This window comes from Eulemur rufifrons, chromosome 25 (genome assembly GCF_041146395.1).
Source record: "Eulemur rufifrons isolate Redbay chromosome 25, OSU_ERuf_1, whole genome shotgun sequence".
Classification (NCBI taxonomy): Eukaryota; Metazoa; Chordata; class Mammalia; order Primates; family Lemuridae; genus Eulemur; species Eulemur rufifrons.
This window is the reverse complement of record NC_091007.1, coordinates 10,487,440-10,514,514: the sequence shown is the minus strand read 5'-3', so window position 1 is coordinate 10,514,514 and position 27,075 is coordinate 10,487,440. Positions and strand designations below refer to the sequence as shown.

The 27,075-nt window shown below is 36.7% G+C and overlaps 1 protein-coding gene across 2 annotated transcripts in view; it reads left to right on the top strand.

The window, feature by feature from the left end:
* ITGA8 (integrin subunit alpha 8) overlaps positions 1-27,075 on the top strand; it is a 149,317-nt gene that overhangs the window by 11,011 nt on the left and 111,231 nt on the right. For both annotated transcript variants that reach the window (XM_069458896.1, XM_069458895.1), the window contains exons 3-6: positions 17,618-17,718; positions 21,060-21,183; positions 25,593-25,654; positions 26,660-26,705. In XM_069458896.1, the coding sequence (XP_069314997.1) occupies positions 17,618-17,718; positions 21,060-21,183; positions 25,593-25,654; positions 26,660-26,705 (333 nt within the window). The remainder of the gene's footprint in view (positions 1-17,617; positions 17,719-21,059; positions 21,184-25,592; positions 25,655-26,659; positions 26,706-27,075) is intronic.

Genomic DNA, 27,075 nt, shown 5'->3' with positions numbered 1-27,075 from the left:
TCTATGTATAGTGTGAGTTGACAAAGAGGCATGACTAGTTCAAGCCACCCAGGGACCCAAGTTCATGGAGGTTCCTTACTGACACATGCATCCAAGATCACCCTAACAAGAAAGGGGCTGTGGCAAATTGCACACTGTTAAAGCTTCCACCTGGAATTGGCATTCATTACTTCTCATATTTCATAGGCCAGACCCTGCCCAGGAGGTTGGCCAGGTCAATTTATTTAAATATGGAACATTTTATTTGTTTGCACCCATCAAAATTGTATCTACAGCTTTTTTTTTTTTTTTTTGAGACAGAGTCTCATTCTGTTGCCCCAGGTAGAATGCAGTCATTATAACTCACTGTAAATTCAAACTCCTGGGCTCAAGCAATCCTCCCGCCTCGGCCTCCCAGAGTGCTAGGATTACAGATTTGAGCCACCACGCCTGGCCTCTGCAATCTTTAAAAGAGCATGAGAAAGGAAATGCAACAAAAGACGTTGTCTTTGGGAAATGTGATTAGATCTAGTTTATCTTTTTCTAATGAACACATTTTGTAGGACATGTTTTTTGAGGCACTCAAATGCCATACAGAGTTCTTTGGGGCTACAGTCCCGAGACCCACACTTCAGGAGCAGACATATGGCAAGAAACGGAAGGTATTTCTGGCAACAAATTTGAAGATATGAGTGAGACGTTTATACCAACAATCAGTCCTCAGCCTGTCCCCCCTGGTCTCCATTCTTTACTGCAAAGACTATCTGGGAAGACTGGGCAACCTTGATCCTTTCAGTCAGACTCCTTGGGTGACGTATGATCAAATCATAATGCCTTTTCTCCCTGAAATCACTGTTTACTTATAAAAGTGTTATCTAAGGGGGAAAGCAGAGTTGAAAATAAAGCTTGATATCAGCAAATGGTAAAATGAAGTTGCAATGACTAGTGTCAGCAACATCCCACAAGCAGACACTGTTCTAGACACTAGAGTATGACCATGAACAAAGCTCAAGGCCTTGGCCTTGTGGAGCTCACAGTGAATAGCCAGTGACAAGTGGAGAAAAAGCAAGGTAAGGCCAATGGAACAGAGAGTGGTGGATGTGTGGGGGTACGCATTTCTTTTAGATTAGCCAGGGCATTTGTTTTCTATTGCTGCCATAACAAATTACTGCAGACATAGTGGCTTTACATAATATAGATTGATTATCTTACAGTTCTGGAAGCCTAAGTCTAAAATAGTTCTCCCTGGGCTAACATCAAGGTGTTGGCAGAGCTGCTTTCCTTCTGGAAGCTCTAGGGTGAATCTATTTCCTTGCCTTTTCCAGCATCTACAGGCTGCCCACGTTCCTGGGGTCATGGCCTTTTTACATTTTCAAAGCCAGCAATGTTGGGCTGAATTCTTCTCCAACTGCCCTCTCTCCGCATCTCCTTTTCTGTCTCCTTCTTTCACTTTGAGGTACCCTTGTTATTACATTGGCCCCCTCTGGAGAATAATCCAGGATAACCTTCCTCTTTTAAGGTCCACTGATTAGCTAAACATTAATTCCATCTGCAGTCTTAATCCCCCTTTGCCACGTTATTCAGTATATTCACAAGTTTGGGGGATTAAGATGTAGACCTCTTGGGGGCTACTATTTTGCCTATCATAGGTAGTAAAAAAAAAAAAAAAGAGAGAGAGGAGTTTCATTGAGGAGGTGATATTTGAGTAAGAGCCTAACTTTAGTAAGAGAAAGCAGCAGGTAGTATCTAGGGAAGAAGTGTTCTAGGTTCTTGGGATGTCAGTGTTGAATTCTGGAAATGAGAGTGTGCTTGGGAAATGGAGAAAGGCCACTGGCTAGAGAGCCCAGCACAGGCAAGATCGTATAGTGCCTTTGTGGCCAGGGCCAGGATGTTGGATTTTATTCTAAGAGCAATGGGCAGCCAATGGTGATTTTGAGTAGGCAAATAACATAGTATGAATTTCATTTTTAAAAGGATCAGTTTAGCTTCTATATGAAGAGTAGACTGTAGGCAAAGCCAGAACAGAAGCAAGGAGGCTAGATAGGAGGCTGTTATTAGAAGAGTGGTTGGATTTGGGATTTATTTGGAAGTGCAGTTAGTAGAAGATCAGTATGGATCAGATGAAAGATGCACAAGAAAGAGGATATTTTGACCTGAAGAACTGACGGAATGGGACTTAGAGAACAGTGGGGAAGGAGCATGTCTTCGAGGAAATACCAAGAGCTCAGTCCAGGTGTGTGAAACAGGAGATGCTCTTTAGACCTCCAAGTGGATGTCAAATGGGCAGTAGGATAAATAAACCCAGAGCTCAGGCAAGAGGTCTGAAGATTCAAATTTGGAAGCCCTAAGTATGTAGACAATATTTCTTAAGGCTGTGACTTAGGGAGTGAGCGTGAATGAAGAGGAGAGGAGAGAAAGAAACTGAAGCCAAGAGCCAAGAGCAGAAACGAGATGAGACTGAGGTTGAGACTGAGTCCTGGAGCACCCTGACATCTACAGAAATACTGGCGATTTCAGACAATGTGTAAAAAACACAAAGAAGGAGTAGCCAGGTAGGTAAAAGCAAAGTCATAAAGCCAAGGAAGAAATTCTTGTGAGGTGAAGTGAAATGAGGACTGAAACTGGAACATTTAATTTGACAACTAAAGGTTGTTGATGACTGAAAAATCCACTTATAGGAAAGTGTGTCAAGAGAGAATGGAAGACAACCAACAGGACACAGCACGTGTGGTTGGCCATTTTTTTCAAAGAGTTTTGCTATGAATGGGACCAGAGAAATATAATTGTCAAAAAGATATTATAGCATGATTGTAGTCTCCAAAGAAACAATGATTAACTTGGAGGTAGGAGGAAGAAAATGATTTTTTTCTATTGCTTGCATTTTCTCAATGATATAAGAAACAAAGCCATCAGCTGAGAGTGAAAAAGGAATTCAAGGAGAAGGTTGGGAGAAGAAGAAAATCTGAATAGTAGTAACAGAATGGCAGAATGATTTGAGTAGTAAAATAATAGGATTACCAGGCAGTCAGTTGAATGAAGGCATTTTTGCCTCTGCTCACCCTATAGCATGGTCCTATCTTGTTTGGTGTAGGATTTAAGCTCTTTCAGAGAAAAATTCTGTCTTGAGTGTTAACATTCCATAAGGATAAATTGCAGACACAGGATTGAATTCTGCAGTGCCTATTTTGTATGACATTGGGAAGGGTGATTTTTTTTTTAACCACAATATGAACTGTTTCGTTAGTTGAGTGGTTGGGACCCTTTACTGCAACGTCGCTTGGCAGCAGGGGTAGGATCCCGAGGAATGTACAACCACGCAACAGGAGGTAGTGTAAATACATTTCCAAGTGCTATTGGGAGGCGCGTTTACTCAGTCTTCAACCTGAAACCCAACCATATCCTGTTTTAAAAGCGCTCCTTTGAGGTCATCTTGAAGGAATTTATGTCAGTTATTTGGCTTCCTGAGATGCCCATGCTGAGAGGTTTTCATTACTTGTCGAAGCACATAAATGATGGGGCACTAAACAGAAGCATGCTGTACTCCTAAAATCGGAAGGTGACATCTAAGGCACATGGAGAGTTCTCATTTCCCCAGATGTACCTGTGACCAAGATATGTGATCCCAGGTAATTATCCCAAGTGGGAGCAAATCTGGGAAGGAGAGAAAGTATGAAAAATTCAGGGAGCTGAAAGAAAACCACTAAGGTTGAGAATGACAAGGTTGATATTGGCAAGGTAAGTGTTTTAGAAAACTGGTTTTGCTTTTGAGAAAGAACTCTGGCTTCAGGATAGAGAACGGATTTGAAGGTGGCAGTGCTGGAGGAAGGAAGACCAGCTAGGAAACTGTCACAGTAACTGAGACTAAAGAGAATGGGGGTCACCACTAGGGAAGTGGCAACAGGAATGGAAAGATGTAGACGGACTTGAGGACTTGAGATATTGAGAAGGAAGGATTAACAAGAATTGAGTTGAATGGAATTTGGGATTACAGTATTGGTGATTGTCAAGGATGCTTTCCAAGATTCTGGCTTGGTTAATGGGGCCACCATTAAATTAGGTAAAAATAGTGAACAAGACACACATACTCTCTGACCTTGCAGCATTCAAGTTTGATGGAAGACAGTTCTAATCCAGGCCTAAATGTTATAACAGCAGAAAGTAAAGAAGGCTTTAGGTGTGCAAAAGAACTCCTATTCTTGAATAAAAGGGGGGTGCTTTTTGCGTGTCAGGGAAGGCTTTTCAGAGAGAGCAATACGAAAGGTCAGAACTGAAAAGTGATGCGTGTATGTGCGTGTGTGTTTGTGCATGTGTATGTGTACATGTGCATGTGTCTGTCTCTGGCATGGGCAGATGAGAGAGAAACTGTTCCAGCCAGTGTGGATATAGTGAAGTGAGTTGTTGAAGATGAGGTCAATGTTGTCTCGATCCATACAAACCAACTGTACCCAGCTCTGCCTTTCTGGCTGTTGCATCATACTTGGGAGTTTTGTTTTTGTTTTTAATCCAATCTGCCTCAGATGGCTTATCATTTCCCTTTGAAAGATAATCCTTTGATTTCCTAACTCCTAATTTCTTGTCCCTCTATAACACCCATCCACAAATCACTTATGTTGTACCCACAGAAGTCCATGTTTTCCTGAACAAATCTTACATGTGACATTAGTCAAGGTACATGTGAAAAACATTTCAAATGATATTACATGATATAAAAACTCATTCATATTTATTACCAAACAAATGTCTGAACAATACTGGCTAAGGCACTATTGGTTATTCAAGACAGGAAGTTGGAAACATGATCTCTATTCTCAGGGAAGACAGTCTAGACATGAAAATAATTACAGCAAAAAATTTGTATTCTCATCCAGATCAGGAAAACTATATAACAGGAAGATTGTAATACAATCTGTACTATTGCTATTCCAAACCCATATTTCTGAACATTATTATTACAACTTCAAAAGCATGTACTTAGAGCATGCACTTAACTTTATTACTATTTGGTTATGTATGAAACCAAACATTTAAATAGTGATATGAGCAAATAATTTAAAATAAACATTTCATGATATCCAGGAAAAACAGTAGTTTATTTCTCAGTAAACTAGCGAAATGAGCTGGAAGCCTCTTATATTCTGACTGGCTGGATGAGTTTACCAAAGTTACTAGAGACTGTGTCCAGGGAGTTGGATTCTAATGGCCTTTCGCCTGCTTCTTTGTACAATTCTTTTTTTTTTTTTTTTTTTGAGACAGAGTCTCACTCTGTTGCCCGGGCTAGAGTGAGTGCCGTGGCGTCAGCCTAGCTCACAGCAACCTCATACTCCGGGCTTAAGCAATCCTACTGCCTCAGCCTCCCGAGTAGCTGGGACTACAGGCATGTGCCACCCTGCCAGGCTAATTTTTTGTATATATATATTTTTAGTTGTCCATATAATTTCTTTCTATTTTTAGTAGAGACGGGGTCTCACTCTTGCTCAGGCTGGTCTCGAACTCCTGACCTCGAGCGATCCACCCGCCTCGGCCTCCCAGAGTGCTAGGATTACAGGCGTGAGCCACCATGCCCGGCCTGTACAATTCTTTTTTTTAAATTTTTTTAGAGACAAGGTCTCACACTGTCACCCAGGCTGCAGTGCAGTGGCATGATCATAGCTCACTGCAGCTGCAAACTCATGGGCTCAAGTGATCTTCCTGCCTCAGCCTTCGGAGTGCTAGGACTACAGGTGTGTGCCACCATGCCTGGCTAATTTTTCTTATTTTTTATTTTGTAGAGACAAGGTCTTGCTATATTGTCCAGGCTGGTTTCAAACTCCTGGCATCAAGTGACCCCCCTGCCTCGGCCTCCCAAAGTGCTGGTATTATAGACGCGAGCCACCATGCCAGGCCTTGCTTTATGCAATTCTTTATGCAAGTTTTGTTACTTTTACTCAGAAATTTTAAAACAACAATCTGAAATAATTTCAATTTGAAAAGAGTTTTGAGCCCTACATTTTAAAAGAGTTTTTTAATGAAGTGATTTGAACAAGGAGGAAAGGAATTTTGCAAGAGAAAAGTCCTAAAGAAGGCCTTGGAATGAAACTTAACAGGGAATAGGAAAAAAGTTACCTGAATGGAAAGGAAGCTCCATTCCTAGAGAGTATGCTGCAAGATCAGGATCCTCAGGTGTGCAGGAAGGTTACTTAGATTTGATCTATTAAGTGAAGACAAGAAAATTAACTATAGTATATGCACGTATTTGTATGTAGTATGCATATATGATATAAATCATAAACTTCAGTTATATAAAATATTCATTTAATCAGAATACCACATTTCTTAAATCTCATAAGGAAAAATGAATTAGTGTAATGTTTCCTTAAATACTCGAAAATTCACAAAAAGGTGACCAAGAGCGTGAAGGCTAATGCTTTTTCGTAGTGGTTCTGGAATATCGGGCATCATGCATTTGGAAGTTTAATTCTCTGTAACATAAAAATCAATCCAGGTTCTTTTCTTGAATTTGTTTCTTTTAGACAAGGAGTTCTCTGTCCACAGCCATTTATTTTGAATTTTACATACGAATATTTCCTGTTCCCAAACACATCATTTCAATTCAAACAGAACTTTTACAGCATAAATTTGACAATGGTAAAGATTACAGATAAACGTTTAAAGATTGCTTCTCACCTTTTCCTGATTAAAAATGTCTGGGCAGCTCCTATAACAGCTTTAAGAAAATCCCTAAGGAGACAGACTTCAAGTGATGACTAAAGGTTATAGGGAAACCTACTGTTTTCCAGTACGAGGTCGAGGGCTTTAAAAATAGTTTTCAAAAATTACCCCATCTGCCAAAATGTTTGGTCACACCTGTGTCAGTTTGAGCTCTCGGCTTCCCTCTCCCGTGGTGATTTAGCTTTTACTTCTTCTAATTCCTCCCATGTCTCCAAGCTAAAAGATGAGAAAAATCTGCTTGTAGCCTACATGTGCACCATATTCTCCATTGCCTCATTCCTGCTCTGAAATGCGTATTCTCATGAATAAAGGAGCCAAAAGCCAGCAGGTGTGCTACCCACTGGGATTTGTACCTAGACTGACCAGAGACCAAACCCTCCAATTTCAGGGAGATTCCTTGAAAGCCTAGAAATGTAGGGTGAGCCAAATCAATTGTATTGCTACCACCCATCTAAATTTCCCAGGCTGGCCTGCAAATCTTCTGATTTTATCTTTAGATTTTCCTTTTGTTTTTCCCCCAGGTCATAGACGTAATAATGCTCACAGTAAAAACTCAAACAATACAGAAATATACTAAATGGAAATATAAAAAAAAGGCCATGGAAACGTGTATGCTCCCTGCCTTCAAGATAACCATCATTCACATATTAGTGTCTGTACACAGACACACACAACTCACACACACAGAGAACATTTGATTTTTTTTTTTTTTTTTTTGGAGACAGGGTCTTGCTCTGTCACTCAGGCTAGAGTGCAGTTGCATCATTGCAGCTCACTGCAACCTCAAACTCCTGGGCTCAAGTGATCCTCCTGCCTCGACCTCCCAAAGTGCTAGGATTACAGGTGTTAGCCACTGCACTCCAGCCTGGAGCATTTGAGTTTTAAATAAAAGTGGGAACATACTGAACCTTGTACTCTAAACAAACTTCTGAATGAATATATGGGAACTTGCCAGGCGCTGTTCTAGAAGTGGGACGTGCAGAGGGGAAGCAGAGAATGTCTCTGTTCATGGAATCTGTGTTTATTCTCAGGGGATGGATACTATCCATATGAATACATATAGATTTTTAACTCCTTATAGTGTTGTATTCTATTGCAGTAAACATGCAAACAAATGAGATCAACTTAGATAATGGCAAGTGCTATGAAGAAAATTTAAAAGAGTAATGGGAGAGTGAATGACAATGTGTAGACAGAACTGAGGTCGCAGGGAATGTGTCTGAGGACATGGTATTGGACCAATGAGTTTGATATTGAGTAATGCGAAGAAGGTAGCCCAGGGGAACAACAGGGAAAGAGCCCTCCAGGTGGTGGGAAGAGTAAATGCAATGGCAAGACTGAAAAAGCTGGGTGTGTTCAAAGCACAGGGAGTTGGTGTGTCTGCAGGTTAATGAGCATGGGAAAGTGGGAGGGGTTGAGATGAGAGAAGTTGGCAGGGGCCAGATCATATCTCACCTTGGCCCCTTAGGCCAAGTCAGGATTTATTATTGCAGAGGTGGAATTGCAAACCCCTGAGAAAAGAGATGGATTGCTCAGTAAGTACTGTTGGGGCAACTGGCTTTTCATATTTAAATAAGATATCTATGCCACTTTATATAAAAGAATAAATTCCAGATGGACAACACTCCCCATAAACAAAAGAGTAGAAAAAATTAGGAAAATATGCTTACAACGTAGAGATGGGAAAGAGAATCAATACCCAAAATATAGGATGAATTCTTACTGATCAATAAAACTAATGACCGAACAAGAAAACGAGCAAAGGATATGAACTGGCAATGCATGGAAGAAAAAAGAGAATGGTCCATAAACCTGAAAGGATGATCAGGCTTACTAAACATTGGGGAAATGCAAATGAAAACAAAATGAAATACCATTTCACAGTCATCCAGACTGGGAAAAACCTGGAAGTCCTACAATAACAAGAGCTGAGGATCCCTTGTTCATGAAGTGCTAGTGGGCATGGAAATTGTAGCTACTTTGGATATCAGCTGGCATGTCTGAGAAAATGACTATGTCATTTCTGGACTGAGCCAGGAAGAAACCCTTGTACATCGGCAGCTGGACATGAATATGAGGACGCTCAGAGCTCATGTTTGTAGTGCTGGAAAAACTGGGGAAAAGAAACACAACTAAATTTGCATATATAAATGGAATGAATAAATAAAATGTAGACAGTTATCAAATGGGATACAATACTATACAGGAATTAAAAAGAATGCTAGATTGATTGACTGATTGATCTACCCACCGACCTATCTCCCCATCCATGCATCTGTTTCTATATATTAATGTCTTTGTATCTATCTATGTCTTTTCTAACTAGTTAGCTACCTAGCTAGCTATACATGGATACTGACCACAAACATAAAACTGAACATAAAACACACATACAGACTGCTGCATACAGATAATATGGTGCCATTTGTTTTAGTTTACAAGAACACACAAAAGAATACTCTATTGTTAGCAAACTACAACTACATCTGGCCCACCATCTGTTTTTGTACAGCCTACAAGGTAAGAGTAGTTTTTACATTTTTAAATGGCTGGAAAACATTTTCTTAAATAATATTTTATAACACATGAAAATGATATAAAATTTAAATTTCTGTGTTCATATATGAAATTCTGTTGGAACACAGCCAAGCCCATTCTTTTACATATTGTCTATGGGCTGCTTTTGCTACAAGGGCCGAGTCGAGTAGTCGTGACAAAGACCACAGAGATTGCAAAACCTAAAACATGTATTATCTGGTCCTTTATAGAAAAAAAAATTTGTAGACCCCAATTCTATATTATTCATGGACATTATTTTTTAGATAGCCAGAGGCAAATACATTGAATTCATGATGGTGGCAACCTACGGAGCAGGAAGGAAGGGGAATGGGACAGGAGATGGGTGTCAAAAGGTACCATAATGTCCGTGAATCTGAAAAAATTTCCCAATTGTCAATTCTGCCTGGTGGGAATACAAGTGTTTGATATGTTAAGTCCTTCTACTTTTCTGTACTTTTAAAAGCCTCAGAAAAGCTAAAAAGAAAAATATATGTTGTGGACATTATTCTGTATCAATGCATACAAATCTATTACATGTGTTTTAGTAGCCGGATAGTAGTTGATTTTATAGATAACAAAAATTTCTGAGTCCCTTATTTACGAACATGGAAGTTTTTCCAGTTTCTGGTATTACAAATAGTACAGCAATATCTTCATATTGATTCTTCAAGTGTTTGTGTTATTATTTCCACTGAAAAAAATCCTAAACGTAGAATTTCTCAGTCAAAAGAAAATATACTTTTAAAATTTTGATACATGATGCCAAATGGCTGTTCCAAAATTCTGCATCAAGTTGTTATATTGAAAATACAGTAAATATTATTGTTATTATTGCCAGATTGGTAGGTGACAAGCTGTAAGTCATTACTGTTTTAATTTGAGGCTCAGGACGTGTCCATGAATTTACAGGCTATCTGATTTATTTTTACTGCAATGCCTCTTCAGGTCCTTAGAACTTTTTTCTATTGAATTTTAGTCTTTTTCTCATTGATTTGGGGGCTCTTACATATTAAATATATTGATCCTTTTCTTGAAAAATGTTTTACTTATATTTTCATTGATTAACTTTGTTAATAATAGTCTGCCATTTAGAAAACTTTAAATTGCATGCAGTCACTGTAAAAGTTTTTCCTGGCTTTTTCTTTGCTTTCTGTGTAGTGTGTGATCTGCTGAGAGAGTTGCTTAGGTTACTAATGAGCTCCACCATGTCCCAGAACCACTGGTCCTTTCTAGAGTTACGTGGGGTTGACAATGCTCTTGGGATAACCAGATGACTTCCTTCTGCTCCAGAGGACATGTGGCCCTACTCCAAATGTTTTGTCCTATGTCATTCAGTGGGTTTGGTTAGGGAAACAGAAACCACTTTGAGTATTACAAGTAGGGAGGAGTTTGATACAGAGGCTGAGAGGTTTTCAGGGCCATTGGAAAGGAAGGGATGTAGAGGTCAGGAAGGTTGCTGCCTGAGGATCAAGGAATCTGGAAGTTCAGGGATGACAAGACTTGATCTCAGCTGCCAAACCACCAAGGAGCTGATTGCCTGGAGGCTATTTGGGAGCTGCTGGAAGAACATCTCATCTGTCACTGCCGATGCCCTTGTGCTGCCCACAGCTAAAATGATGGCATCTCTCTCTCTTCCTCTTCCCAGATCTCCCCTGAGCCACTCATTCATCCAGAATCCTGCTCATAAGAGAGTCTGGGGAAGGTTTTCAGCCCTTGCCGTACAGAGGAGAGATCAGAAGGGCAGAAGTGGTTCTGAGCATCAGCAGATATTACCTAGAGGTTGTTTTCAGTGAAGATCAGATCAAATTAAATCAAAACCATCCTTCATGCATGGAAGGGTCATTGAGCACCAGTATGCCATACATAGTATTAAGCACTGTTGGATTACTTGGCATGAGAGTATCTTGTTCAGAAAAGGAAGGTGAAAAATTAGAAAGGTCATCTTCACAAGCAACCCAAATATATCTTTACGTATTTGAAATTTTGTGAAATTACAATGTTAGATTTAAAGTCAGAGAATTGATAAAAATAATAAAACAAAATGTTAAAAAGGTGATTTGTTGACTTCAGAGATCAATGAAAGGATCACACACCAAGATCAAAACTCATCTTAGTAAATAGAGCCCTGGGACAGTGGACATCTTCTTTATTAGGATCCTTGGCTGGGTATGACATTAATGAAGTCCATTCATTTGTACTTTTGGTCCAGAAGAGATATGTTGCTGAAAAAAAAATAACCACAGTTCATCCTATTACTATAATAGCAGAAAAGATGCCTCTGGAACCACACAGGCAGAGATGCATGATTTTATCTAGCAAAGGAAGACCCAGCATGGAGCTGCTTTCTTTTTTTTATTTTCCTCTATAATTCATTTCCTTCCTCACAGAAGCCTGCTTTTCTTAAGTCCTTTTAAGATCTCATTTAACGATGTTTGAATTTTTGAGGTGCCAATCTTCTTTTCACAGCTTTTTAATAGTTTGGAAATTTCACAACTGCTGTAGTACTTTGTCCCTGTGCTTACCAAAGCCACATTGACAATCTTGTGAGGTGTCACTGATTTCATTCCTGAGTGCCACAAATCACTAATAACATATTATATGACTCTGTCTGTGAGGTCCTTTCTAATTCTTGGGCTTAAGTTTCCAGGTTTCTAATTAAGAGATTTTTTTTTTTTTTTTTAAAGTTATGGACTTTCAGCTGTATTGCTACAAAATTTCTGTAGTGTGTGACTTCCCAACTTGTAAAGAACTTTCACGTTCGTTAACCTCATGTGACCTTTGCAACTTTATGACCACCTGTGAAGAAGGAAGTATTCTCAGCTTCATTTTAGAAGAAATTAAAACTCCAAAAGATTAAACGAATTGCCCCAGGTTACTCAAGTGGTGGCAAGATTCTTCAGCTCTGAGTTCTATAATCTTTCAAGTTGCGTAGACATAAATAGTAATGTTTATATTTTCCATTTTAGGCTATAAACTGTAAGATGCTCTAATTCTTTGCTAGTTGTGTGCACTTTAGGTGAGAATTTCCAGAGCTTGTTTCTTTAAAAAAGTCCAGAAATATCAAAAGCATAAGAGTTTTAAGAAGGAAATTCATTATTTTTTACTAACATATCAAAAGGTAAATTTTACATTAAGAATGAGGATATATAATTTATTCTTTAAAATGTCTGTAATTGTAACTAAACTCAATTGAAAATTTAATTACGTGTTTCTTTTGGCCTTACTTAATAGGAGTTAAAAGTTAATTTTGTAATGTATTTATTATAGACTCAAGGAAGAAAAATAAAATTCGTATCATAGGAAACACATACAAGTAAGATGCCCTAGTGCAAATGTCTTTAGAAATTCATTAGTTATGACTGATAAAGCTCCAGTTAAAACTGGGCAGTTAGAACCATATGTGAAATAAGTTTACCGGGAAATCAAGAGTGAAAAAAAAAGATATCTGCTTTTTATTAAGAGCTGAAGTGTGTTATAATTGTGTGGAGTTCTACCCAGATGGTCTCCCTCATAGTGACATCTGCAAAGTGTATGTAAGATTGTGTTGGGGTGTTATCTTCTGTGGCTGTGTAGACACATGTTACTCAGTTAAAAACCAAGACCTTGAAGTCCTTCTTGCTGATTCTTGTTAATGCACGCCGAGAAGCCTGTGTGTTTCAGACCACGGGGAGTCTCATGTGTTTGGGACCAGGGAGAATCTCATGAGTTTCACTATTGGAAAAGATTTGAAATTTTTTAGAACAGTCATAAGTATTTGCTCTTTAATTTGAAACAAAGCAATAACTGAAGGGTAGATGCAAGATTATCAGGGTCTACATTAAGTTTACAGTGCAGTTATCTCTGAAATGGAAAACTTAAGAAAATCCTTAAGTTGTAAAATGTCATGTTCATATACCTATTTTCATTTCCTATTTATCTAATGAAAGTCATCTTCTAGCTTAGACTTAATCAAAGAGAAATCCCCCTTTGTGTGAATACTGGTTTTCAAGAATTTTTTTAAAATGACAAATAAAAATTGGTCTACGGCCATACCACCCTGGACGTGCTCAATCTCGTCTCATCTCGGAAGCTAAGCAGGGTTGGGTCTGGTTAGTACTTAAATGGGAGACAAATAAAAATTGTATTAATATATATTGATGGTGTACAATGTGATGTTTTGATAAAGGCATACATTGTGGAATGATTAAATCAGGCTAATTAACATCTCTATCATCGAACATAGTTACCTTTTTTTGCATGTGTGGGTGAAGAACATTTAAAATCTATTCTCTTGGCAATTTTCAAGTATACGATACATTATCATTAATTATTGTCACCATGCTATACAACAGATCTCCAGAATTTATTAATCCCAACTGAAACTTTGTACCCTTTGACAGACATCTCTCCTCTGCAACACCTCCCCCCACCTGCCCCTGTGACTACCATTCTACTTTCTGCTTCTATGAGTTTGACTATTTTAGATTCCACATACAGGTGAGATCATGCAGGATTTATCTTTTTGTGTGTGGCTTATTTCACTTAAAATAATATCCTCAGGTCATTCACGTTGTTGCAAACAACAGGATTTCCTTCTTTTTTAAGGCTAGTGTTACTGTTCCAAAGTGTACACACCATATCTTCTTCTATATCCATTTGTTTGTTGATGGACACTTCAGATGGTTCCATACCTTGCCTATTGAAAATAATGCTACAATGAACATAGAAGTGCAAATATCTCTTCCACATACTGATTTCATTTCCTTTGGATATCTACTCAGAAGTGATATATGCTGGATCATATAGTGATTCTATTTTTAATTTTTTGAGGAACCTCTGTCCTGTTTTCCATAATGGCTATACTAAGTTACATTCTCACCAAGAGTATACTAGCATTCCCTTTCTCTACATCCTCAACAATACTTGTTATCTTTTGTCCTTTTCGTAACAGCCATTCTAACAGGGGTGACGTGGTATCTCATAGTGGTTTTAATTTGTATTTCCCTGATGGTTAGTGATGTTGAGCATTTTTTTCAGATATACCTGTTGGCCATTTATATGTCTTTTGTAAAATATCTATTCAGGTCATTTGTTCAATTTTTAATCAGATTATTTGTTTTCTTGTTATTGAGTTGTTTCAATTCCTTATATATTTCAGACATTAACCCGTTGTCAGATATATGGTTTGCAAATATTTTCTCCCCTTCCATAGTTGTCTCTTTACTTTGTTCATTGTTTCCTTTGCTGCACAGAAGCGTTTTAGTTTGATGTAATACCATTTGTCTATTTTTGCTTTTGTTGCCTGTACTCTGGAGGTCATATCCAAAAATCTTTTGCCAAGACCAAAGTCAAACAGCTTTTTTTCTTTGTTTTCTCCTATTAGTTTTATAATTCGGGATCTTACATTTAAGTCTTTACTCCATTTTGAGTTGAATTTTGTATATGGGATAAGACAGGGTCTAATTTCATTGTTCTGCATGTGGGTATTTCCAATTTGGATGCCTTCTATTTCTTTTTCTTGTCCAGTTGTTCTTGCTAGTACTTCCAATACTCTGTTTACTAGAAGTGGCAAGAATGGGCATCCTTGCCTTATAGTGACTCTTAGAAAAGCTCTCAGTTGTTTTCCATTGATCATGATGTTATCTGTGGGTTTTTCATAAATGGCCTTTATTATGTTGAGGAACTTTTTTCTAGACCTAAATGGTTAAGAGTTTTTATCAAGAAAGGATGCTAAACTTTGTCAAATGCTTTTTCTGCATCAATTGAGATGATCATGTGGTTTTTATCTTTCATTCTGTTAATGTGATGTATCACATTGATTGATTTGCATATGTTAAACTAGGTTTGCATGCCAGGGATAAATCACACTTGGTTATGACATATAATCTTTTTGCTGTGTCACTGAATTTGGTTTGCTTATATCTTATTGAGGAATTTTTGCATCAATATTCATCAGAGATACTGGCCTGTAGTTTTCTTTTCTTGTGTGTGGTTCCTTTGTCTGGCTTAGGTGTAAAGGTGATACTGACCTTGTAAAGTGTGTTTAAAATATTCCCTCTAGCTCTATTTTTTTTTTTTTTTTTTTTGCAAAGAGTTTAAGAAGTGTAAGTAATAATTCTATGAAGGTTTGGTGGAATTAGCTGTGAAGCCATCTGGTCTTGGGCTTTTCTTTGTTGAAAGGTTTTTAATTATTTCTTCAATCTCTTTATTTGGTATTGGTCTGTTCAAACTTTCTACTTCTTCCTGATTCAATTGTGGTAGGTTGTATTTTTGTAGGAATTTATCCATTTTTGCTAGGTCATCTACTTGGTGGGCATATACAGTCATGTATTGCTTGATGATGGGGATATGTTCTGAGAAATGCATCTTTGGGTGATTTCATCATTGTGTAAACTTATGCCAACCTAGATGGTGTAGCCTACTGCACACTTAGGCTATATGGTATAGCCTGTTGCTCCTAGGCTATAAACCTGTATAGCATGTTACTGTACTAAGTACTGCAGGCAGTTGTAACACAATGGTAAGTATTTATGTATCTAAATATATGTAGACATAGAAAATGTATAGTAAAAATAGGGCATTATAATCTTATGGGACCTCTGTCATATATGCAGTCTATATGCAGTGAAACATCATTATACAGCTCAGGACTGCAGTTGTTCATACTAGTCCCTTATGATCCTTTTAATTTCTGAGACATTTGTTGTAATGTCTCTATGTTCACTTCTGATTTTATTTATTTGAGTCTTTCATCATTTTTTCTTAGTCTAGCTAGGAGTTTGTGGATTTTGTTTATTTTTTCAGAGAACCAACTCTTGATTTTATTGATTTTTTTCCTATGGTTTTTCTGTGCTCTATTTGATTTATTTCTGTTCTGATCTTTATTATTTCCTTCCTCCTGCTAACTTTGGGTTTAGTTTGTTTTTCTTTTTCTGGCTCCTTGGGGCATAATGTTAGGCTATTTATTCAGGATCCTTATTCTTTTACAATGTAGGCATGTATTGCTGTAAACTTCCCTTTTAGAACCGCTTTTGCTACTCCCATACATTTTGAGATGTTGTGTGTACCTTATCATTTATCTCAAGATATTTTTAAATTTCTCTTTTAATTTCTCCTTTGAACCATTGGTTGTTCAGGCATATGTTGTTTAATTTTCACATATGTGTGAATTTTTCAAGATTCTTCCTGTTATTGATTTCTAGTTTCATACCGTCATGGTAAGAAATAACACTGGATATGATTTTTATCTTCTTGGATTTGTCAAGACTTGTTTTGTGGCCTAACATATGGTCTATCCTGGAAAACGTTCTATGTTGTCTATAAAAGAATGCATATTCTGTTGCTGTTGAATGGAAAGGTGTATATGTGTGTTTGTGTGTGTATGATCCATTTGGTCTAAAGTGTAGTTCAAGTTTAGTATTTTCTTGTTAATTTTCCATCTGGTTGATCTATCCATTGTTGAAAGTGGGGTATTGAGGTCCCCACGCTATTACTGTATTGTTATCTATTTCTTCCTTCATACCCACTAATAATTGCTTTATATATTTATGTATTCCAACATAGGGTGCCTATATATTTATCATTGTTATGTCCTCTTGATGAATTAACCCTTTTATCATTAAATAATGACCATCTTTGACTCTTGTAACAGTTTTTGACTTAAATTCTAATTTATCTGATATAAATATAGCCACCCTTGCTCTCTTATGGTTACTATTTGCATGGAATCTCTTCTTCCATCCCTTCACTTTCAGCCTGTTTGTGTCCTAAAAGCTAAAGGGTCTCCTGTTGACGGCATAGAGTTGGATATTGTTTTTTTTTTAAATTTATTCAGCTACTTTATGTCTTTTGATTAGAGTTTAATCCATTTACATTCAAGGTTATTATTGATAAGTAAGGAATTAAATCACTTTGTTAATTTTTTTCTGGTTGTTTTCTACATCCTTTGCTCCCTTTTTCCTCTCTTGTTGAATTTTGTTAAATGATTGTATGATTGTATGATTTTTGTCTTTCATTCTGTTAATGTTGTGTATCACATTTATTGATTTGCATATTTTGACCCATCCTTGCATTCCAGAAATAAATCTCACTTGATCGTGGTATATGATCCTTTCTGTGCGCTGCTGAATTTGGGTTGCTAGTATTTTGTTGAAGATTTTTGCATCCATGTTCATTGAGGATATTGGCCTGTAACTTTCTTTGTAGTGTCCTTTTAGTGTAAAAGGATAATGCTGGCCTTTGGAAGGATTCCCTCCTCTTCAATGTTTTGCAACAGTTTGAAAAGGATTAGTATTAGTCCTTCAAATATTTTTAATATACAAATTTATTATTACATATTTTAACTGGCTGCCATGTTTTACAAATTATTAACAATTCATATCTTCTTTGTTAGACAACAGAAAGATCAGAGTTAATGGAACCAAAGAACCTATAGAGTTTAAATCAAACCAGTGGTTTGGAGCAACAGTGAAAGCTCACAAAGGGAAAGTTGTGGTGAGTATGAATTGTGTGTTTGTGGTACTGCTTTGGAATACTATGTGCACTTAAATATTTTAAAATTCATATTTAGAAAAATTATTTCATATAAGAACGTGTTAGACTTTCAAAGATAAGCTCGTTGGCATTTTAAAATAAATTTAATGCTTAGAATTTAAGAATACGTTAAGGTTTAAAGCTATAGGAAATAAAACTTGTTTTCCAGAAGACCAGTTAGATATTGTCAAATATTTTTTAAATGATTAAGAAAGATAGAAAAGTAAAAGCTAAATCTTAAAGAGGTATAATAACTACTTTATTGCTTAAGATTGATTTAAAGGGCTGCTTCAAATTTGACCAGAGAAATAGGAGTATTACTGTAAGAATACTTAAAAAGTTAATCTACTGGCCGGACGCGGTGGCTCACGCCTGTAATCCTAGCACTCTGGGAGGCCGAGGCAGGTGGATCGCTCGAGGTCAGGAGTTCAAGACCAGCCTGAGCAATGAGCGAGACCTCGTCTCTACTAAAAATAGAAAGAAATTATCTGGCCAACTAAAATATATATAGAAAAAAAAAATTAGCCGGGCATGGTGGCGCATGCCTGTAGTCCCAGCTACTCGGGAGGCTGAGGCAGTAGGATTGCTTAAGCCCAGGCGTTTGAGGTTGCTGTGAGCTAGGCTGACGCCAGGGCACTCACTCTAGCCTGGGCAACAAAGCGACACTCTGTCTCAAAAAAAAAAAAAAAAAAAAAAAAAAAAGTTAATCTACTGTGTTATCATTGGTCCTTTTCAGAACTAAAGGAAAGTTTTCTTTAGTAATAATTAAAACTACTAACTGCATGATTTTCTGAGTTCATTAACACTTTTTAAAGTACAAAAAAACCCCCTCATTCCCAAATAAGTATCTTTCAGCTTTAAAGTGCTATGACTTTATGATTCTATTCTTTTGTTGCTCTAAGCAATGATACATGTCTAAGTTATTGAGAAATAAGTGACTATTGAAATAATCTGGAAGTTTTTTTTAGTTGGGGGAATTTTTTAACCTATTGGCTTTAATTTCCTTATAACAACAAAGCAATAACTTTGGCTTTTAGGATTTGTTTCAAGCTATTTGAATTATGATTTAATAATAATAAGTATCTAAAGGAAATGCCTTGCTTTATTTAGTCTGTGGTTAACCCCCAAAAAGATTTTGACATAAAACAGGTAATGTATAAAGTATAGATAGCCCTCTCTAGTTAAAAATCCAGCATTTATAATGTAGTCGCTGTAGAATTGTATTTGCATTAATATACAGTTTTCACATTTCAGAACTGGTAAGAACTTTTTTATCCTTTAGTGGGGTCGAACTTATGTGAGTTATTATTGAAAAACAAAGTCAGGAGTGGTGGCTTACACCTGTAGTCTCAGCTACTCAGAAGGCCAAGATGGGAGGATTGCTTGAGCCCAGGATTTTGAGACCAGACTGGGTAGCATAGTAAGACCCTGTCTCTTAAAAAAAAAATAAGAAAAGAAATTAAAAAGTAATTCCATCTAATAACTGTTTGGGGCTAAAAAAAATCTTTTGGGTACTGTGTGATTTTTTTTTCAGTCTTGAAATTTTATCTGTAACACGTATGTAATTGTTGTAGTTTTATTCAGTATTTGTAGAAACCTTCAAAACCATTGGAAAAAAAGTAATACATCGTGTTCATAATAAAAATCATTCAGTTTTGGCATGTTTGCATTGTCTCAATTATGTGATGGGGAACAGGATAATATAAAGTATATTTCAAGTTAATGTTTTTCTTCAAGTGCTGAAACTCCACAGAATGAATAATTAAATTCTCCCCATGCAACATAATTATTAGAACTGCAAAATGCTGCCTACGGAAGTATTATTTTGAATATCCAGGTATTATGGGTGTACATGTTAGGATTGGGTCAAAGCCCAAACACACCACATCAGGGTGTTACACATCATTGTGAAACTGAGCAGATATAAACAGGGTAACTTGTTAGACCTGACATCAGGCTAACACTGGATAGAATTTTCATGGCATTAAATGTCCTCTGGTGAGACAGAAGGTGAGGCTGGTTGGATAGTAGCAAGCTACAGAGGTGACTGCTTCACTGTCCAGACTATGTTTCACTATCACACCTTACACTGAATGTATTAACTAGGTGACTTGTCATTTCATTCACAGGACTCTAAGATAAGGGAACCCAGATGAGTTAGAAAGTTTGGGGATATTGGAATATATAATTTTATATAAATTTCAATTTCTATCTAGTGGGCCTGCATTTAATTTAATTCAACATACATCTATTAAGCAAATTTTATATGCAAAACTCTAGGTTAATGCTGTGAACAGTTAAATAAATTCTAAAAGAAGCGTCAAAGTATGAGCAAATATTTGTATAGTATGTACCATTATTTAATTTACCACTCTATATGTTAGCTGGAAATAAGCATGGAACATTTTCATTCCTCACCCTGTAGGGTTTTGCCGCCTTAGAATTGAGAAGGCATTTACAGAATGATTTGGATCAACTCACCTCTCTCAAAAGGTCTGAGGTCCCTGGAGTTTATCTCAATAAATTTCTCCGTAACAAGCAGAGGCAGAGTCTTGGGTTGCTTCACATCTAGTGTTCAATACCTGGGAAATGTTTATAGGTCATTAACATGCTCTTTTAATGACTTCCTGATCATCTCTTATAAAATTGCTAAGATAGGCATAAAATTCTGTCTTTTCACTTCAGTTTCGCCATGACTAAAACCATGAAACTAAAAACTCAAGCCAAAAACACCATGGAAATGTGGTAGCATGTTCAGATGAAAGTCATTTATAGAGTCATAAGATGCAACTTTGGTGATAAACTAGGAGAATCCACAAAACATGTTAAACTCACTTGTCTACATCCTTTGATTTGAAAGTCACTTTTTTAGCAACAATTAGACAAAGAAGGGAAATATTTCTCACTTTAAGACATCACACTGATTCATTCATTGTTTGAACGATCAGTTGCTTTTATGTAGGTCCAATTTTTAAAAAAGAAAACAAAATATGAGTTCTTTGCTTTTAGAAACTATTTTCTTTTCTTCGGCAAAAATTTTGAGATTCTATGGGGGAACTCATTTTTATGTATATATTTAACTTTTGCCAATCTACAGTGTATTAATATTAAAAATTGGCTTTGGAAGTTTAACTTAACTCTGATGACCACAGTACTCATTAGCATGCTGAAGGCAAATTAATTCACCTAATAATTTAACTTGGTTTATCATAAATTCGGGTATACTAATTAATAATTCAAATCAAACTATAGTATAAGAAACCTACATCAAAAATGCACTTTCTGTCCTTACTGTTTCACAGGCCTGTGCTCCTTTATATCACTGGAGAACTCTCAGACCGACACCAGCAAAGGATCCGGTTGGCACTTGCTATGTAGCAATTCAGAATTTCAGCGCCTATGCTGAGTACTCTCCTTGTCGGAACAGTAAGTTATTTTTATTCCTTGAAACTGAAATTTAGCTCAAGGGTTTTTCTATTATGGACAGGAAGGCAGGAAGCTCAAACCCCCATTGATAAGTTGTAGGGTTACGAGGAAAAAGCGCTGGAGGTAGGTAAATATCTGTGACAGCTTTGCAGGTGTCTTGATATGACAGCAGGGCCAAGGCACGGAATTCTGCTGATTCTCCTGAATGTTTTAGAAAAGTTCTGGTTTTAGATATTTTGCAGTAGAATTGATTGGTTCCTTATTTTACACCTTAAACCATTAGTCTACTCAAAATTCACACCCTGTGTTCTAAAGAATCCTGAGTTCCTACTTTACTTGTTTATCGCAGGAATGGTATTAATTAGCATGTTTGGACCTGAGGATACATAATGCTTGAGGTTTCTGTTTAACGTGAAATCTGTGTTTTCCACAGCTGTTGCTTTCTTTGCCAGCTGTGTACTCAGGTTATCTGTACGATATGGTTTTCTGCTTAGGTGTTTAATCCCCTTTTTTCAAAAACACTCTGTACACTTAGAGTCCAAATCTCATCTGGCAGTTCTAGGAACCTTCCAGCAAAGCATCCTCAAAAATAAGCCTGTGAGTGCCATCTTTGGGACGCTGCTGTTTAATCATTTCATCTTTGTGAAATACCCAAGGACTTGGGGATAGCATGATGGATGGATGGATGGGTGGATGGGTGGGCTGATTCATCTACTCAGAGTCCTTTTGTGAACTCCTCCAGTTTTCTATGTGCCAGATAGATCATTGGGATTTGTCGATAAGCAACCAGTGGATTTTCATTCTTATTCCTGATGATTCACAAGACCACATTGGGGTAAAAATGTTATTAGAAAGAACATTCTAGTGACTGATTTCAGGATATTGATTTTTTTAAAAAGCTCACTCCCAAATTGGTTTGATCCCTAAGACTGCGGGTAAATTTTTTCCATTGTGCATGAATGATTGTAAAATTCAAGATTAATTTAGGCAAGAAAATGAGAAAATATCAGAAATAAAACAATGAAGAGAATGAATGGATTGGTAGTGATATTGGAGGGTTAACAAAGAGGCCCTGAGAGTTAGAGATCTAAAGAACTGGGAGAGCAACACTAACTCTCATGAGTTTGGGTAAAGATTTTTACAAGGAGAAGATTATGACTTTCTGTTTAACAATACTGACATAAATCAGACACTTCTTCACATTATGACAAATGTCAGCTGCATGAATAGCCTGTGGAATAAGGATTTTATTTTAAATAGCTTTAACATGGGGGTTCTTTGTAGATAATGATTTATTCATTTGACACAGGTTTTTTTTTTTTTAACACATTGAGTACTAACTATTCTAATTTAGGGAATACAGCAAAAAACAAGAGAAAACAAACCCCTGTGTTCAAGAAACTGGCATGCTAGTAGGGAAGACAGACAATAAACATGTAAATAAATAAGTTTATAACATAATGTCAGGCAGTGAAAAAGGGCTACATATAAAACTATAGCAAGGCAAGAGAGGAGGGAGTGACCTATGTTGGGGGAGTGGGGAGAGGAGGAGCTTTTTAGACGGGATCACAGGAAGGGATTTTTCTAGCAATGACCCTTGGCGTAGGGAGGAGAGGAAGTTCCCAGGCACAGGCAGCAGCCAACAAGAGACACAGTTTGTGCACGTTCCATTCAAGGTGCTGTGCTCTTAGGTTTGGTAAGGGGTCAGTACTATTATGCTAAAGATAAAATTCAGGTACAGAGATAAATAAAATCCCAAATTTACTCAGAAAATGGATAGTAGAACTGAGATTCAATACTGAACTTGTTTCATCAACGTTAACAACCATCCATATCATATATTTCACGATTGGCTAACGATGCTTCCCTGTAACAGCAAACTATGGAAACTAAAAAGATGAACCTCTCCTTCAAATGCCTTTTGCCTTGAAAATATATTCTATTCTTCAACTACCATCAAGGATGATCATTTATAAAACTTGTCACTGCTTCTGCTTCTGCCTTTTTGCCTGACTGCCTGTGGGATGTGAGAGCTCAGGTTAAAACGCAGCACATGGAATCTACACTTGGGAAAAAAGTTTCACTGTGAATTTGAACCATTATCTAAAAACATAAATTATGGTATGCTCCCCTCTTGACTCACATGGACACATTATGATGCCAATTTATTTACTCTTTATTTTCCTAAATAATAAGAATAGCTTAACAAAGTTAAATTGGAGCTCATGTGGAGTTGCAGAGTAGCTCAATAAATGGCCAAGCATTCTTTCAGCTCTGGTGTATATCCACATTTTCACATTCTCATGATCTCCCTATTCCTATTAATACTTCTTCCTCAAGTCATCCAAGAAGCAGACTTCCCGTCATGGCGAGGACGTTCACACATCAACACAAAGCCACCTTGTTCATGAGCATATGCTCAATAACACAGAACAGGGACATTAACAATATTATTTTCAAAAGAGAATTTAAAGAAGCACCTCATGTTAATTCGACGAACCCACTCCACCAATACTGCTCATTCATATTAATGACACGCCTACAGCTCTTTTGGTCATTCATAATTTGGGTGGAGATCGTTCATCCACACCCTCCCACTTTACTGTGGAAGCCAACAAATAATAGTGTGTGATCACGTGCTTCCCGGGGTTCCTGAGTTCACTCTGGGACATAACTGTAAAGTTCACAGACACTCTGAAGTTCCAGAAGAAAGATTCCTTCAGCTCTCATGAATTATAACTCAATAAGAAAAAAAATAACTTTGTAAAGGAAAAAAACCTCACAGTCTTTTATAATTGCCATTTAAACTTTTGAAGTTGATTATTTTCTCAAGGAATTTTGTGAAAAATTAGGATCTTCTCTTCATTTTTTTCAGTTTCCTGTTTTAAAGCAAAATACTTTCAAAGCATGGTCATGTTTCCTTCCTTTTGAATAATTTACAATACTAAAAGTAAAAAGCCAGAGTTGATTTTAAAAAGGATATTTAAAAAAGGTTTGTGCAATATCTTTCTTAAATATGCTCAAGGTAACAGATACATGCTCACATAGTAACATATCAGGTATTCCTATGTATTTCTGGATGCATATAGTTACACACATACCTTCTAGAAAACTGGTACCAAGACATTGGAGCTTATACAGACGAGTTTTTTGAGAACTTTATAGGATTCATAACTATAAACCATAAAATGTAGTTGTAAAATAAGGAACAAATTTTAAAATACAGTGTATGATGTAGAAAAATATTTTTAAAAACAAAGGGAACATCTGGAAAGAATTGATGGTGATAATGCTAAAATTAGCTAAGTATTGACCAAAAAAAAAAAAAAAAAAAAAAAGAAAGAGAGAGAGAGAAACAGAAGAGATTCTAGGGAAAGCTGGAAAGGCCAGATCCATTTCAAAAGGCTTCTGGAATGGGCACATGCCCAGCCTATAAATTTTTCCGGTGATGATGTGCATTTCCTTTCCTGCCTTCTTACTTTAATTTCCATTCAGGGATATCCTTGATAAGAAAAGAGTTAATTATTTGCATGTTCATTTCTCATGCCTGAGATTACCCCTACTTGACCACATTTTGGCTATAATGTAAGCACTTTAGAAGAGGTAGAAACTCTTTAAAAAGTACAAGTTACAAGTAGTAAATTCCTGATCCTAATGGCCAAGAGACTTTTTATAATAATATAAACACGTGGACTCCACGTGTTAGCCTCCCATAGAGTTCACAAAACTAACTGTTCAGTGAGATCTTATTGGACATCCCCTTAGTGAATTAAATTGGACAGAATACAAAACAAGCCATTGCTAGAGAGCCTTCTCTTTTGTGAATGCTAGCACTGCAATGTCCCTGTGAGATTAATTGTGACTGTAAATGCAATTTCCCAATTTACCTAACGTATCATAATAGAATAATTTAAAATAAACTTCCTATTAAAGAACATAGAAGTGGAAACCCTTGTGGGTGACCCCAGCAGAAAGCATCCACTTGGGTCCTCATGCTTAGGGCTCCCTTCCTCAGGGCATCACTGGTTAGGAATGACAGACCCATCTGCCTTCACTCAGCATGAGTGGGCAATGAAGAGACACATTACTGCCACGTGGGGAGTTTGAAACATAGTCTAAAGATAAAGATTTTATTTCTTCAAATGAACGTGAGTTGTAAAACCTAATATCACAACCCAAAGGAATGCTATTCTTACTCTAGAATCACAGTGATATATGGGATAAGAAAATAGATGGAAAATGTCTAATAAGTTACTTGGAATGAATTTTAAAAATACACATACAACTACATATTAATCATTTTAAATGTAGAAGTCTCTAGAGAAAACAACAGAACATCCTGAATTGGTTACTAAAATATATCTTAGCAATGATGATGTGTTAACATTTATATATTTTGATCATTCTAGGCAATGCTGATCCAGAAGGCCAGGGTTACTGCCAAGCAGGATTTAGTCTGGAGTTTTATAAGGTGAATTCTCTTGGTCTTGCAGCTTCTAATATTTAATCTGATTTTCTTTTACTCTCTACCTCTCACTTCCACATCTCTCAAATAACAATAACTAAAGAACCTTAAAGAGCATATCTAGTCGATGTTGGCAACTTCTTCTTTGTTTTCTCTTTACTTTTATTAATCTATGCCCACAACAGCCTATTAAATGGTACAGAAGTACATGTGATGAGAAGTACAGCTTCCTTCCCACTCTGTGGCAATCACTTTTAAACGGAAATCTCAAAAACTCAGTGAAGAAATGTGATCTAAAAAGATCACAAGAATCTATTAATTGTTTTATCTCTTGGCTGTGATTGACTGATTAGATTTAATATTCATATTAAAATTCATATATCCTTTCACAAATTCAACACAGAGAGGTGCAGGAAGAATTATCTGTTTACTGCTTACCATTATATATATTGTTTATCATTGCTTTTTTGTTTGGCTTTGTTTGGTTTTCCACTGAGAGTTAAAGAAATGTGGGCTGTAAATAGATGAGAAAAAATGTTTATATTTGCTAGTGTGGAGTTTCTGCTCTCTCTCCTGAGAAGGAGGTGGGTTTGCGGATGTATGAAAAAAACAGGCATTACCATGGCCTTGAAATAAATTGGAACAGAATTTTCTTTTTATCACCAAGGCTCCAAAGACCATGTCTGCTAAATTGCACAGCATTAAACATGTTGAGATATTTTGCTTATCGAAGGCAGTGCCAAAAAACTGAATTTATATATTCTCAAGGGAGAGCATTCAACTTACCTAATTGAGTCAAATCAAAATTATTTAATATGATAACACACTAAATAATTGAAAGAAAAATAGGAAAGAAAATGACCTGCAGGCCTCAGATATAACGGTCTCAATTGCTTTTTGATGAGTAACAAATTGTGAGAGCAATGCTTATGAACAACAATTTGTCACCCTTTAAAAACTGTCAGTGTTTCTTTTCCAATCATTGTTGCTGTTGCTGTTTCTGTCTTGTAGAATGGAGACCTTATTGTAGGAGGACCTGGGAGTTTTTACTGGCAAGGTATGTTCTGTTAGCAGAGAAGAAAAGCATGTTTGTTGTTACGAACAAAAAGACAAAGCAGAAGTAATGTCCGATGTTGACTTTCTAGTACATTAATTTTATGTCCCTATTCATAGTTTCTCAAATGAAGCATCTTTTTTTCTCTTATTATTTTTAATTGACACAATAATTGTGCATATTTAGGGGACACATGTGGTATTTTGGGACATATATACAATGTGCAATGATCAAATCAGGGTAATTAGCATAGCCATCACCTCAACCATTTATCATTTGTGTAGGGAACACTCAAAATCTGCTCTTCTAGCTATTTGAAAATATGCAATAAATGTTAACTATAGTCACTCTATAATGCTATAGAACATGGGAA